The sequence below is a fragment of the Meriones unguiculatus genome, chromosome 11 (genome assembly GCF_030254825.1).
Source record: "Meriones unguiculatus strain TT.TT164.6M chromosome 11, Bangor_MerUng_6.1, whole genome shotgun sequence".
NCBI classification, from domain to species: Eukaryota; Metazoa; Chordata; class Mammalia; order Rodentia; family Muridae; genus Meriones; species Meriones unguiculatus.
This window is the reverse complement of record NC_083359.1, coordinates 9266842-9281288: the sequence shown is the minus strand read 5'-3', so window position 1 is coordinate 9281288 and position 14447 is coordinate 9266842. Positions and strand designations below refer to the sequence as shown.

Genomic DNA, 14447 nt, shown 5'->3' with positions numbered 1-14447 from the left:
AGAAGCAAGAGAAGCAAGAAAACCTGATTCTTGTGTGTGGTGGGGGTTAGCATCAAGAAAATACAGGAATAAAAAAAATGGAAGAAAACAACAAAAAGGATGATCAGGCTTGCCTGTGGCTGGGCCCAGCACGGTCATCTCTGGCTGGATGCTATCATTTCTCTACTGCAGAAGTGAAACTGGGGAGCAGCTAAGAGGCATTAAAAGACAATTACAATTTTCAGAAGAAATTGGCTCTTTGTGGTATGATGTTATAATTAGATGGCAGGGAGGAGATGAGAGTATATTTCCAGTCAGTTGAGAGAAAAATATTTCCTGCTCTAGGAAAACTTTTTTGTTGTTTTTGTAAATATCATGGGTTAATTTTTCAAAATACTTTGTTTGATGAAACCCACAACTTACTGTGTCTGAAGAGTATTTTTCACTCATCGTTAAATGTCTGTAAGTTCAGAAAGAAGTATAAATCACTTATGCGTCTGCCTTTCATAAGCTATTCTCTAGCTAGACCCGTTCACAGGGTTCTTTGGAGTGCTCTGTACTGACTCTCAGAATTAAGAAGACACAACCAATTGTCAAAAGTTCAGATGGTTTTGTAATCTCTTTCAAGACCAGTAACCATACGGGTTTTACTTTAAATACACTACCTGGCCACGTGTTGAAATGGACAGTGTGGATGGGAGGTCTTTAAATACCAGTTCTCTGGCCCTGGGTCCTGCCTGACAGTCAGTACATAGCATTAAGTACTAGAATGCTGAGGTGGCTATCACATGCTTTGTGGGTGCTCTGTAGTGAGGTTGATGACTGCAGGTGCTACAGCCAGCTGGGCTGAGGACAGTGTGCTTTTCCTTCTGCCATCCTTCACCAACGGACCTTGACCTGGATTGCATGGATCTCTGCACAGCCCTCTGTTACCTCCTAAACAGTGCCAGGCATAGTTGTGTCACATGCACCTTGGCTGTGTTCCTAGGGCTCTGCCATGTCCTGGACTCTGGTGGACATTGGTGATTCAGTCCAGGTCAGGGCAACGATAGCAAGTGTGACATCTGCTAAGACTAATTGACTTTGGAAGCTGGTTCTTCCCAGAGCCTCCAGGTAAGAGGCTGCCCCCAGTGTGGAAACAGAAACAGAGGAAGTTGCTAAGCAAATGCTGTTTAAGCTACTCCATCTGTTGTCAGGTCATACACAAATTTCACCGCTCCTTCCTCAGATTTGGATGTTTACTTCCGATAAATAATGGACAAGGACAGTCTTTTCTTCTAGCAATCAGTATTCCTGCCATTCATGTACACTTGACTTCTTTTTCAGTATGCACACTCTTGGCATGTTGAGGTACATAACTGTCAAGAGTACCCTTTAGGCTGGGGTTCTCTATGCTGCCCATATATCTGAATCGCCTGAATATCTGCCCTAGCCCTTTCAGGTTGCTACAAAAAAAAAAAAAATACCACAGATCAGATGATTTATAGACAATAGGAAGTTACTTTTCAAAGTTAAGGGTTGGAAAATCGAAGATTAAGGCAGATCTGTGATGAGGAAGCTCTGTTCCTGTTTCATAGGGACACCTTTGGCTACATCATTGCATGGTAGAAAAGGGTAAGACAATTGTCAGGCTCCTTTTGGTAAGGCCCCAATTTCCATCAGGGAACCCAACTTGAGCTACAGTCACAGCCCTTCTCCATATCTGTAGTGGGGTAATTTAAGATGCCTGGGGAAGGGTGATTGAGTAAGAAAACCCATCACCGAGATCATTTTCTCCCAGAGCCGTCCACCAGAGTCATTGTGGTTCACATTTTAGCTTCCCATTTTCACCAAGGCCCAATCAAAGTTTACAGCTTATTTCATAGGGACTGAGACCAGAGAAGAGTGAGATTCTTCATACTACCACAAGCCATGTCAAGGCTGTGAGAGGAGCAATAGTTAAAAACTGAATGCTGTGCTCTAGGTTGCGTGCTTGTCATATGTAAGACCCTGAGTGTGGAACCCAGCACCACACCCCTGGGCGGGGATCAGAATGCTGCTGTCAGCATAGATTAGTGTTACAGCAGCAGCAGCAGCAGCAGCAGCAGCAACTTCTAATAGTTTTGATTCATGGCAGTTCTGGGGGAGGCGGAGTATCATAAGGGTCACTTCCAAAGCTGACCTCAGGCAATTGATTATTGAACATGAAGTAAAGAAACTAGTTTTAGTCTACAGTTAAAAGGTCACTGGTAATTATTCATGCTGTTTATGGAAAAACAAACAACCCACCACCACCAAAGCATCACAGCTCTCACCTCAAAAGGAGTAAGAGATCACATCTCAGGAAACGCAGAGCTAGGTTACCCCAGGTTCCTGTCCCAGGGTAGAAGCAGTTTTTGTGGAGCCTTATAGTAAAGAGCAAAGAGCACCAAGGCATTTAAAATACGTGGTGGAAGCATGAGAGAGGAAGTTAGAGCAGGTCCTTTCCTATAGCACGCAGATGCTATCTGATAACATTCTTAGCTTTTCGACTTGGTGGAAGTCATAATTTCCAAAAGGTTTTTGTCTGTTAATCCCAGGATGTTAGGTTTTAGGAGATGGCCAAGGAATGGCTATTTCGTGGGGTGAAGCTAGCCCAAGAGGAATTTAGGTTCTGGGCCCACGACTTTCCAACCTCACTGCAGTTCAAATCACAGTCAGCCTTTGCAGGTGTGGTATGGAAGGGAGCCTAAGCAGGGGGACAGTTAGTACTTAGGGCTTAGGCAGGAAGGAGCAGAGGATAATGTTTGGGGTAATGAGCAGGCAGGAAAGGAGCAGGTGGGATGCCACTGAGATGCTTTTTTCTGCTGGAAGAGCAGCTAAGGTTCCTCAGTGTAGGCAGCCTCATTCAGAGAGAAGGTAATTGGCCTTTGCCGTGTCCCAGCTGGAAAGTGGATACGGAAGTTATGCATACCTTACTTGTTCCTTTCTTTGCATTCCCCACTTGTCCTCAAGGGAAGAGAAGCGTGAATCCTGCCTTCCAGAGGTTTTAATGTCTGCTCTGTAGCAGACCCCTGAGAACCACCTGTGGCTCCAGATCCCTGAATGCAGTAGAGTGAACTGCATATAAGTGGCTTCTTTTAAATCTCTAGCAAGCAGGATATGGCATTACACACCTTTAATCTCATCACTGAGTTCAAGGCCAGCCTGGTCTACCTAGGGAATTCCAGAATAGCCAGGGATAGTAGAGAGCTACTATCTCAGAAAACAAAACAATAGGGCTATACAGAGAAACTCTGTCTTAAAAAGTCAACAAAACAAAACAAAACAAAATCTCTAGCAGGAGATAGAGGATTTTCTCAGTTGCAATTTTTGAGGACCTAATTTCCATACATAAAAACAAACTAATAAAATAAGTCACAGACCTTTGAAGTAGTGACAAGTACTCAAAGATGCCAACATTGTGTTGTTTACCGGTCTAGTTGGTGCTGTGTGAACCTGGGAGAGTGAGGCCCAAGACTGAGGTGGACTACAGTCTCATGCAATGGCCAGCTTTATTCAGAGCATCAGACAGCGGGTACTGAGTAAAGTGTACGGCCACATGGCACAAGTATGTTTTTTCATAGAGGCATCTAAACAAATAACAATAGCCAGATGTAGTGAATAATCTAAAATAAATTCGCTTCTGTCACTGCACCATCCACAGAAGCACATTCCAAGAACAGTCCTGTGTTTTGAAGAAACTGAAGTCACAACACTCTTTTCTTGTGTTTTTGGAGTTTTTCCACAAGCACTCAGAATTCTCAGAGGGCTGCATTCTTGGAATATGTTTCAACATTGTGTTTTAAGCTAAATGTTTGACTAAACAATGGGCATCAAAATAGTACAGTTGGAAGAACAGGTTACCGTTTCTTTATTTATCATATGGGAAGCGTCTTGTTTTGTCTTGTTTGTGTAGCCCTGGCTGTCCTGGAAATCTCTCTGTAGACCAGGCTGGCCTTGAACTCACAGAGATTCACTTGCCTCTGCCTTCTGAGTGCTGAGACTAAAGGTTTTTGTTGTTGTTGTTTAATTTATTTTTCAATGATGATAAAGTCGTCAGAAAGAGAATCCTACTCAAAGCAGATGAGTACCAGCTTTGGGGAAGAAGTTTAGAAGTATGAATAGGTATTGTAAAAATGAGTATGACCGTTAACACAGAATTATACTTCATTCCTAGGTATTTATATCAAAGAATAGTCAGACATGACTGCAAAGATATAATAGCAGATTTATTGTACTTTCATTTATAATTACTTTAGAAATTGGAAATGATAAAAATTGCTTACAATAGGGAATCAAATAAATTGTGGTATATGTGTGTGACAGAATATTATACAGCCCTTAAACATTATACTCTGGGAAAATCTAAAGGTACAAGGAAAAAAAGGGGCTAGGACGTAGTTCAGTGGTAGAACATTTATGCAGCATGTTCAAGGCTGGGCTTGAATCCCCAGTACTGCAAAAACAAGAAAAAAACAGATTCTAAGAGAATTTAATTTTTTTCCCTCTTCCTTTTTCTTCTTGCCCATATACTTCTGAGAGAAATTATTCCTTAGTAGCCCACCACATATTCATGTTTCATAGTTCAGGAACACAGGTCAGTGAGAACATCTGTGGGGCTCAAGCCAAAGAATTCTTTACATTCTGAAATCACTGCACTCTGAACGATACCAGCTTTCCTCGTCTCTTCAAAATCTTTCACGGAATCATAATTTCTGAAGAAATCTGCATATGCCTTCTTTCTTGGTTCAGCTGCACCAAACCTTACAGGAAGCTGCAACTCCCAGGGCCAGAATGAATGAGCCAACAATATGAACGCATCTACAGTGTGAACCCGAAGATGCCTGCCCATAAGACCACGCACCTGAAGTTTCCACCACGCACTGGAAGTCATGGTAGTAAATGTCCTTCACACCAGCGTCCTTTCAGTTCTGGGAGAAATGGATGGTGTTCCAGCAGCATGCAAGCTCACAGGTGCATGGAAGATTCAACAACTGTAGCCAAAGGAGCTCACTTTTTCTTTTTAAAATAAAATTTTATGGTACAGTCTAGGTTGGCCTCGTACTTGTGATCCTCCTGTCCTGGACTCCTAAGCGCTAGTTTATAGGTGTGTACTATCACACCCAACCTAAGATAATCTGACAGTACTTCAGTTTATAAAAGAAATTATATGTATTATCAAGGTTATCCATGGATATTTAAAAAAATCATTCATGCTTAAAAGGATCGTTTTTCTAAATGAACATATGTAAAAGAACTTTTGTTATCCTGTTTCAGTAGTCATCTGGAAGGATTACTGCCTGCTTCTGCTAACCTAAGCCCAGTCCTGGAAGCTTCTAGCCTCCATACAATCTCACCCAGGCCTAGAATGTTTTCAGCCTTTGAGACTTACTGCTGAGTAAGCTCACCCTTTCTTGTCTTACTAAGCTGTGGGCTGGGTGGTTCAACTCAGTTGTCCTGGCTCAAACTCCTCTTTCAGGTAATTTATTCAATCTGGCTTTTCTCTTAGCCTCTGAGTTGCTCTTTTCGGCCTCAAACTAACTCAAGAAATCTGCTCTAATCTCTTGGCTTCTTATTCTCTGGTTCATTCAGTCTTCACCTGAGTTCTCTCTCTGCAACCTCTCTATTACTATCCTCGTAAAACTGCCTCTTCTCTCTCTGCATTGCCCATACACACAGCATTTTTACTAGAAAATAGTTTTGTAATTTTTGCTGTTGTTGTTTTTCAAGATAGGGTGTTTTTGTTTGTTTGTTTGTTTGTTTGTTTGTTTGAGACAGGGTTTTTATGAATAATAGCCTTGCTGTCCTGGAATTCTCCTTGTAGACCAGGCTGTCCTTGAACTCATACCCACAGAGATCCACTTGTGTCTGATTCCAGAGTGCTGAGATTAAAGTCATGCATCACCATGCCTGGCTAACAGTTTTTAAATGGCCTCCTTTTGGGTTTTGTTTTGTATTGTGCTGAGGATTGAATGAGGGCCTCACATACACTGAGCCTAAGTTGTACCACTGGGGGCTGAAGTCAGGGGCTTTGTCAGTGGGCTAAATAAACCCTACCCCCAAAAAATGTCTGTTTTGAGTAAAAGAGTCAGACACAAATGACATATTATGTGATTCTGTTTATATTGAATTTCTGGATTAGAAAAGTTCATAGGAATGGAAGATAAGTTAGTGCTTGCAAAGGGAAGAGGACGGGGTCAGCAGAGTGACTGCTGATGGGACTGGATGCCCTTGGATATGAAGTCAAGTCCTGGAAGTGGGGGTGTGCGATCAGCACATGAATCTGCTAAGTACTGCATAGTGCTGCTTACTTCATGGTGTATGGTCTGTCTCAATAAGCTGTTCTGTCTTCAAAATTAATGCAGTAGAAGAGCTCAGAGTGGGGTCTGGGAGATGGTGGGTGAGAGAAGGTTGGAACAAGATAGGAGCTATATTGTAACATTCTGAAACCACAGCTATCACAAATGTGCACGTATGTCTTTTTCAAGGATTTATTTATTTATTTATTTATTTATTTATTTATTATTTTTGAGGCTGTAATTTAATTACATTTCACTCTTCTCCTCCCTCCCCCTCCAGCTTCTCCTTCCTACTCTCCTTCAAATTCATGGCCTCTTTTTTTCATTAGTTGTTATTGCATGCATATATGTTTACATGTACAAATATATTCATAAATATAGCCTGGTAAGTTCGTATTATGTTACTTGTATTTATGTTTTCAGGGCTGACCAGTTGGCCGCTTCTCCTGCTCCTATTGTGTAGGGTTGAGGCCTTGTGGGCTTTTCCCAACAACCGTTGGCATGTTTGTTGGTGTCCTTTTTCAGCTCACATTTGGGCAATCATGCTGGTGAGATTTTTCTCATGTTACTAGGAGACACAAACTCATGGCCAAAGATCCTTTGGCTCTTACAATCTTTATGCCTCTTCCTTAGATGTGGGAATGCTTTCTAGATGCATTCATTGAGAACCCTCCATCCTAATTTGCATGGTGGCTGCACTAGTTTGCAATTTTACCAACAGCTATGAGGTTCCCTTTTCCCCCACATCCCCTCCAGCATTTCTGTTGGTTGTTCTGTTGATCTTTGCCATTCTAACTGGGGTAAGATGAAATCTCAAAGCTGTTTTGAGTTGCATTTTTCTAATTGCTAGAGATGATGAACAACTTTTTGAAATTTTTTTAGCATTTCTTTTTTTCTTCTTCTTTTTGGGTACCAGGCTCATTTTTCAAATGGGTCATGCTTTTTAAACTTTTGAGATTGTTTGTTTTGGCGGGTTTGTTTTCTATTGTTGTTCTTTGTTTGTTTTGTTGTTGATTTTGAGTTCTTTGTATATTCTGGATATTTAACCTGTTGATGTGTAGCTGGCAAAGATTCTTTCCCATTCTGTGGGCTTCCTGTTTATCCTCTTGATTGTTTCTTTAGCTGTGCTGAAGCTTTTTCGTTTCATGAACTCCCACTGCATATATATCTTTTCAAACATAAGTGAAGTAAAGCAGGTCAGGAATTGGCAATCTAGATTTCTTTAGGAGGTGGGTTTCACAAATATCATCTTCTTATTATGATTCATAATGTGAATATATTCTTTGTATTGAATGTTATAGTATGGCATGTAATTTAGGGATGGGAAATAGGAGGGAAAGGCCATAGAAATGCATTACAGTCAATAATTGAACCAGGTCTTTTCTGGAAAAAAAAAAAACAAAACTCAAAGTGGAAAACAATTTCTACGGGAAGCGTGTTTTTCTGGAACTACAATGCTCAAAATTCACTTTAGAATTCTGTCGAGTTGCATCCTTTCACACCTCTGTTCTTCCACTTCCAAGCAATGAGGCAGATAAGCTAATAATTTCCTTTTAAACTGTATCTTTTAAAGTTAAGACAAAAACTGTGCTATGAATCTTTAATCCTAGCACTTGGGAAGCAGAGGCAAGCATATCTCTGTGTGTTTGAGGCTAGCCTGGTCTACATAGTGAATAACAAACCAGCCAGAGCTACATAGAGAGACCCTGTCTCGGAAAACAACAACAAACAAACAAATAACTAATTAATTAAAATTAAGATATGGACATCAAAGTTTTGATAAAGCATTTTTTATAAAAAGACTTTAATGTCTTTCCTCTGATTTGTACATGCTGTGTGTAACCTGGTTTGCTCCTTTTTCTTATAGTCCTTGATTTTAGAAAGACAGTGAGCAGAAACTTTTTATCATCAAAGTTCTTACCGTCTTAAAACGTAATAACATGAGGCTGATCCTGGTGAACCTGAGTGGAATCTTACCTCAGGTGAACGAGCCAACTCTAGCCCACCACATGTTTTTGTAGGGGAGTTCTAAGGGAACTCAGGCCCATCCTCTAAAGCACGTGTTGTCTCTACCTGCTTTTGTTGCAGCTACAGGGTCACAGCTAAACCAGAGTTGTCTCCAACCTGGGCCTTTCCAGAAGTGTACTGACCCTTGGCTTAGATAAAGCCATGAAAGCTCTGTTGTTCAAATCCTATTTGGTTCTTGCATTTCAGACAACAAGGAACAAGGCTTCAGGTATCTAGGATTTGCTTGAAATTTTACCTGAATCTATTCTGATTCTCGTTTTGTATTATTAGGAACTAAGAAGCAGAAGATGCCTACACAGTCATTGAGAAACAGACAGACAGGCTTGAGCCCGGTTTTGACTTGTTAATTAAGGTCTTCATCTTCTCCTTTTGGAGAAAAAAAAAAGTCAGTCTGGAGACATCTGGTTTTGAATCTGGACAGAACACCCACGTTGCAGGCAGCTTCCGTTATTCTGTCCGAGTTCCCACAGTCAGGCAATGCTGCATGCCAATCCGGTAGCGAGCAGCCTATGAAATATCAGGCCATTTTGAGCTCTGTGTTTTCTTTTTTTGAGACAAGTCTCTTGAGGGCTACAACTCAAAGAATGTAAAACGTTCTGATTTATTTATTGTCTTCTGGGAGACTCTTTTCTTGACTTCATTATAAATATAGATTCCCAGGGGCCCGGAGAGATGGCTCAGCACGTAAAAGCTACTGCAGCTTTTCTAAGGGACCCAGATTTTGTTTCCAGCCCCCACTTGGAAACAGCTCACAACTACATGTAGTACCTCTAAATCCAGCACCCTCTTCTGGCCTCTTTGGACACCTCTAACACACACATACCTTCTCACATACATAAATATAAATAAAAATAAATCTTAAGAAGATAGATTTCCAATGGAAAATGACCATCATCATGGCCATCACACAGCCAGAGAGCTGTATTCACCCATTGTCTGTGGTCTGCGACAGTGGGTTGTGAAGACTTGTAGAATGGTCCCGGGCTTTATCTTAAAAGCTGAAGCAGCAGGAGAATTGTTGAAAAATAAAGGTAAAGAGAAATTTAATTTCTCCAACTTGTGACAGGCAGTCACCTCCCCACTACTGTGTACATGGCGCATAGGTGAGACTTGGAGTTTTAAGAACTGCATTTGGAACAAAGCTGAGGCAACAGCTGTGTCCGTAGTTTGCACAGCAAATGTGGAAGCTGTGCCCCCCCCCTTGTCTGTGTGAATCCAGAGACGCAGCCACGACATTCTGCACCCATCAGTCCTTCCCTGGAAATTTGGGAGATTACTAGAAATTATTCTAAGGTATGGTATGGAACCTGGGGTCTGTTGGCAGCCATAGTTTTGCTGCTGCAGAGATGAGTGACTGTAGCTGACCCAGAACAGCTCTCCTTAAAGACTCCTTACAAGATGGCCCCAGGCTGGCACTGGGGAGCTTGGGTTTCAGGAGGGTGCATCCCACCCCAATGGATAAGGGCAGCTCATCATGCACTGTTCTTACAAATACTGGTTCATGTTGAACACTGCCTTTTCTTCTGAGTACCTGCAGGGTAGCCTCTGCAAAGGATCCTGTGTGACCAGGCCCCAGAAAAGCCCTGAGCACGGTACCACTTGTGAGATTCCTTGGCTGGCAACATCACAGCACATTGCTGAAGGGTTAAGCCTGTCTCTGGGGATGCCTGCTTTCCTCTGGACTTGCCCATCAGCCTTTTATCCCCTCTGCTCATTCTGCTTTGTATTCTTTTAGTGCCATGCATCTGTGATTAGGAGCCAGGTATAGTGACTGGTACATGCCTATAATCCCAGCACATGGGGGGCTAAGGCAGGAGGATTGAATGTTCTAGGCCAGCATGGTAGGCAGTGAGGCACTTGTCTCAAAAAACAAATCAATAAATAAAAATAAAAACAAAACAACCTTGTAACTAGAAGTAATTGTGAGTGGTTGGAACTCTGTTCAGTCCTGAGTCCTCCTGGTGATCCCTGACCCTGACTGTGTGTTTAGGTATGTTAAGGAGTGAAGCACCAACACGGGCCACAGCATGAAAGTACCGTGAAGACATTATGCCAGGTGAATTCAAGGCAAGTAAAAAAAAAAAATCACATGTTATGTGATTGTGTTTACGTGAAAGGTCTAGAATAGGAAAATCACAAAACGCATTAGTGGTTACCAGGAGCTCGTAGGGGAGGGGAAGAGGGTGAGAAGGAATACAGAGAGTCCTGTTGGGGTGGGGAAAAAAATGTTCTGGAATTAGATAGTAGTTATAGACACTAAATTACTCATGAAAGCTACTTGGTATTGTGGGTTTTTGCTTTAGATTTATTTTTACTTTATGCGTATGATGTTTTGTCTCGGATGTCTGCAACACATGCCTGCCTGGTGCCTCCTGAGGCCAGAAGAAGGCATTTGGTCCCCTGGAAGTGGGGTTACGGATGGTTACAAACCACCGTGTATGTGCTGAGACTTGAACCCATGTCTTCCTGAAGAGCAATAAGTGCTCTTAACCACGGGGCCACCTCTCCAGACCCTTGAAACTAATTTTAAATGCTATTTTGTATTTTGAATTTTACCTCAAATTTTAAAAAGCCAGGGTAGCCAGATGCATACCTCGGATCCTAGGACTCAAGACGCTGAGATGGGAGGATTGCTGAGTTTGAGGTCAGCTGGGGCTCCTTGTTCCCCCCAAAAAAAACTGTTTGAAGTGTTATGATGGTGTTTATCATTTGTCATCCCTTTTTATGGTTATGTTAAAGCTGAAATCACCCTAAGTTTTAGTCAAGTAAGTTCCTAGGTAAACTTGCTTTCTGAAGCGTCTTCTGTTTTGTCCATTTGGACATATATTGTCATGTTACTATCCTGTACAAACATTCCTGTCACATTTCTTCAAGACCACACTCTGGCAGATATGTATGTATTTGCTCTATCTGCTCAAGCTGAGAAATTGACACTGCTCTTAGTTTTTTTTTCTTTGCTGGTGGAAGTGGGCATCTTTGCTGGGTTTGTTAGTCCTTTACGAATTGTTTCATTGAGTAACTGGAATAGTTGCTTGACAGGGTAGAAGATTTCATCTGGTCATCTTTTTTTCTTCAAAATTTGTAAGAGATCTTTGTGGTTTACTCTCCATTTTCATGTCTGCCAACATTATACACACCTATAGTAAGGTCTGAAGAAGCCCGCAAGAACAAGCATGCAGACCGCCCACAGAGCCACTTGCCACTCCCAGACCGCAGTGCTGTTGGGCCGACGCGCTGGCTCTGTGGGATTCACCTTTACCTTGCCACGTAGCTCGCTTAATTAAAGCTGGGTTTCTATGATAGTCGTACTCTGATCTCTTCCTAGGAAAGATGAGAACTGATCTCTCTTTCACTACTCTACAAAATCATCTCATCCACTTGCAGTTTTATAGAGGTCACACTGGAATGATAAAAATGTCTGGTGATACAGGCCTGGAGTCTGAGCACTTGGGAAATTGAGGCAGAGGTATCAGATCAAGACCAACTTCAGCTTCCTAGTTAGTTCAAGGCCTGTGTGGGCTACCCCAGACCTTACCTCAACAAAACAAAGCAAAATGATAGGAATTTAATTTGTGGGCTGCTGGGTGCAGCTCCTCGGTCAAAGGCTTACCGAGCATCCTGGGTTTGATCCCCAGTACTGCACCAGGCCTGATGACACGGCCTGTAATCTCAGCATTCGGGAAGGAGAAGCAGGAGGATCAAGAAATTCAGGGTCAGCCACCCTCAGCTGTGTAAGCCTGGGATGCAGGAGACGTCGAATCAAGGAATAAAGAGAGGTGCCTTGCAGATAAGCTGCACTCTGCAGCGCTCGTGCCATTCTCGTCCTGTTTGGTCACTGTTCTGCCCTACCTGCCCAGAATTTCACTTTACACCAGGCTTCCAGGAAAGTCCTCTGTCTCCTACCATTTTGCTGTGGGAGTACTTGGATTGCAGTTGCACGCTGCTGTGCCTAGCTTTAAATAAGTTAACTAAACAAAAATTTTTAAAAAGTAGTAAGGATGACTGAAGAAGACATCCAAGGCTTCGGCTTCCACACAGACGTGTGTGTGGATGCACGCACACATACACCACACACACAGTAGCTGTTCATTTACCTGCTTTTGGAAGGACACAGCACACTGTAAACGTTAGCCCAGCTCAGTCTGGTGAAGGCCTCATGGCGGGTGGCATCACTGTATGTTTCAGGAAGGAGGAAGGAATTTTTTGTTGTTGTTGTTGTTGTTGTTTACCTCACAGAAAAGACAGCCATTTGAGGAGGTGGATACGCTTTTCATGATCTGAGCACACAGAATACGTCAGCACTCTATGATAGGCATCACATAAGTAGCTACAGGACTTAAAAATAAAATGTAAATGCTACGTGTGGTGGTGCTTAATCTCAGCGCTTGGGAGACAGAGGTAGGCAGATCTCTGTCCAGTGAGGTTCAGGACAGTCAGGGCTACTCAGTGAGACTTCGTCTCCACAACAAACAAATAAACAATCACTAGTGTTGCTGAGCGTGGAGGCTTAGCCCTGTAATACCACCACTTGGGAGGCAAGGCAGATCAGGAGTTCAAGGTCATCCTCAATTACATAGGTACTTCTAGGCTAACCTGGGTACCTGAGACCTTATGGCAAAAAAAAAAAAAAACAGTAAAATTGATTTGCTGGTGAATTTTTCTCCATGTATGGAAAAGTTTGGATATGATGCCAGGCTAAAGAGGAGAAAAAAGTATTTAAAACATCATTGGGTAGAGAGGTGGCTCAGAGTCACTTGCTGTTCATCTAGAAGACCCAGGTTCAATTCCCAGCACCACGTGACAACTGACAACAGTCTGTAACTCTAGTTCCAGGGGATCCAAGACCCTCTCTGGCATCCATGGGCACTGTCCACACATGGTACAAAGACAAGCAAAACACCTATACACGTAAAAATTTTAAAAATGGAAGAAAATTTTGTAACAAATGCAATCTCCTAGGAATTAAAGTTGATTCAAAGTACCTTCACTTTCATTCTTCCCATGGCCATTTGTCTTGGAATTAGTGGGTCAAGTATGTTGCTCATTGTTATGTAGCATGACAAAGACCAGAGGCCTTTGTCAGTGAGAAAGGGGTCTTGATCCTTGTCACTGTTCCCTCTTCATTCATTTGGGGCTGTTGCTCTCCTGGAACATTTTTTTTCCATTTTCTTACTCATGAAATGTTTGTTCTGGGAGGGAAAAAATGTCTAGCCGCAAGAGGCTTGTGATTCCTGAGGTTCAATTTTTGCCTTCCTAAGGTTGAGAAGATAAACTTTTGTTGAAGATTATCTATTAGTATAAGTTAAACTTGGTCTTGAAATTGAGTTTCTTAAAACTCTTTTGCTGTTAGTATTATTTTCTTAGTAAGCACATCCAGAAATATAGAAGAGCTGTGTGTTAGTGTCATTTCTGTTGTGATAAAAAATACCTTGATGAAAGCAACTTAGGGGAGAAAGGGTTTGTTTTAGCCTCTAAGTCCCTGTTATATAGGCCCTCTTTACAGGCAAAGTCACAGTGGCAGGAACTCAAAGCCAGTCATGTCACATCCACAGCCAAGAGCGGAGAGCAGTGAATAAATACACGCGCTGGCCGGCTCTCTTCTCCTCGCTCTGTCCAGGGCCCAGCCTGTGAAATGGTGCTACCCACACTCAAGTTGTGTCTCTCTACTTTGATTAACCCAATTAAGAAAGTCTCACTCTGGTGGTGGTGGTGGTGGTGGCACACACCTTTAATCCCAGCACTGGTGAGGCAGAGGCAGGTGGATCTCTTGTGAGTTTTAGGCCAACCTGGTTCACAGATCGAGTTCCAGGACAGCCAGGGCTACACAGAGAAAACTTGTCTCAAAAAAAAAAAAAAAAAAAAAAAAAGGAAGGAAACCTAGTGCAGTTTCATCTTGATTACAATCCTGTGTGTTCCATATTGTGTCACTTTTCTTATTACCATGATAGGATGCCTAAAAAGAAGCTGCTTAAGGGAAAAAGGGTTTATTTGGCCTCACAGTTTGAGAGGGTACAGTCAGTCTGTTGTGATGGCCGTGGCCACGGGCTGCTCATGGTGGTAAGAATTCACAGCTCTTGCCTCCTTACATCTCTGTGGAACAAGAAAGCAGAGGAAGGGACATGCCGGTGCCTAGCTGACTTT

At 42.3% G+C, this 14447-nt stretch overlaps 2 protein-coding genes across 8 annotated transcripts in view; one reads left to right on the top strand and one right to left on the bottom strand.

Annotated features, from left to right (window-relative positions):
* Specc1 (sperm antigen with calponin homology and coiled-coil domains 1) overlaps positions 1-14447 on the top strand; it is a 250854-nt gene that overhangs the window by 196603 nt on the left and 39804 nt on the right. The gene's annotated exons all lie outside the window — the stretch shown is intronic.
* On the bottom strand, positions 4507-4982 carry LOC110549789 (cytochrome c oxidase subunit 6C-like). Its single transcript, XM_021639161.2, has one exon. The coding sequence runs from the start codon at positions 4871-4873 to the stop codon at positions 4565-4567; it is 309 nt and encodes a 102-aa protein (XP_021494836.1). The 5' UTR covers positions 4874-4982; the 3' UTR covers positions 4507-4564.

Excerpts from the sequence above, each read along its gene's own strand:
- LOC110549789 (XM_021639161.2), bottom strand. The coding sequence starts at position 4,873 with ATGACTTCCAGTGCGTGGTGGAAACTTCAGGTGCGTGGTCTTATGGGC.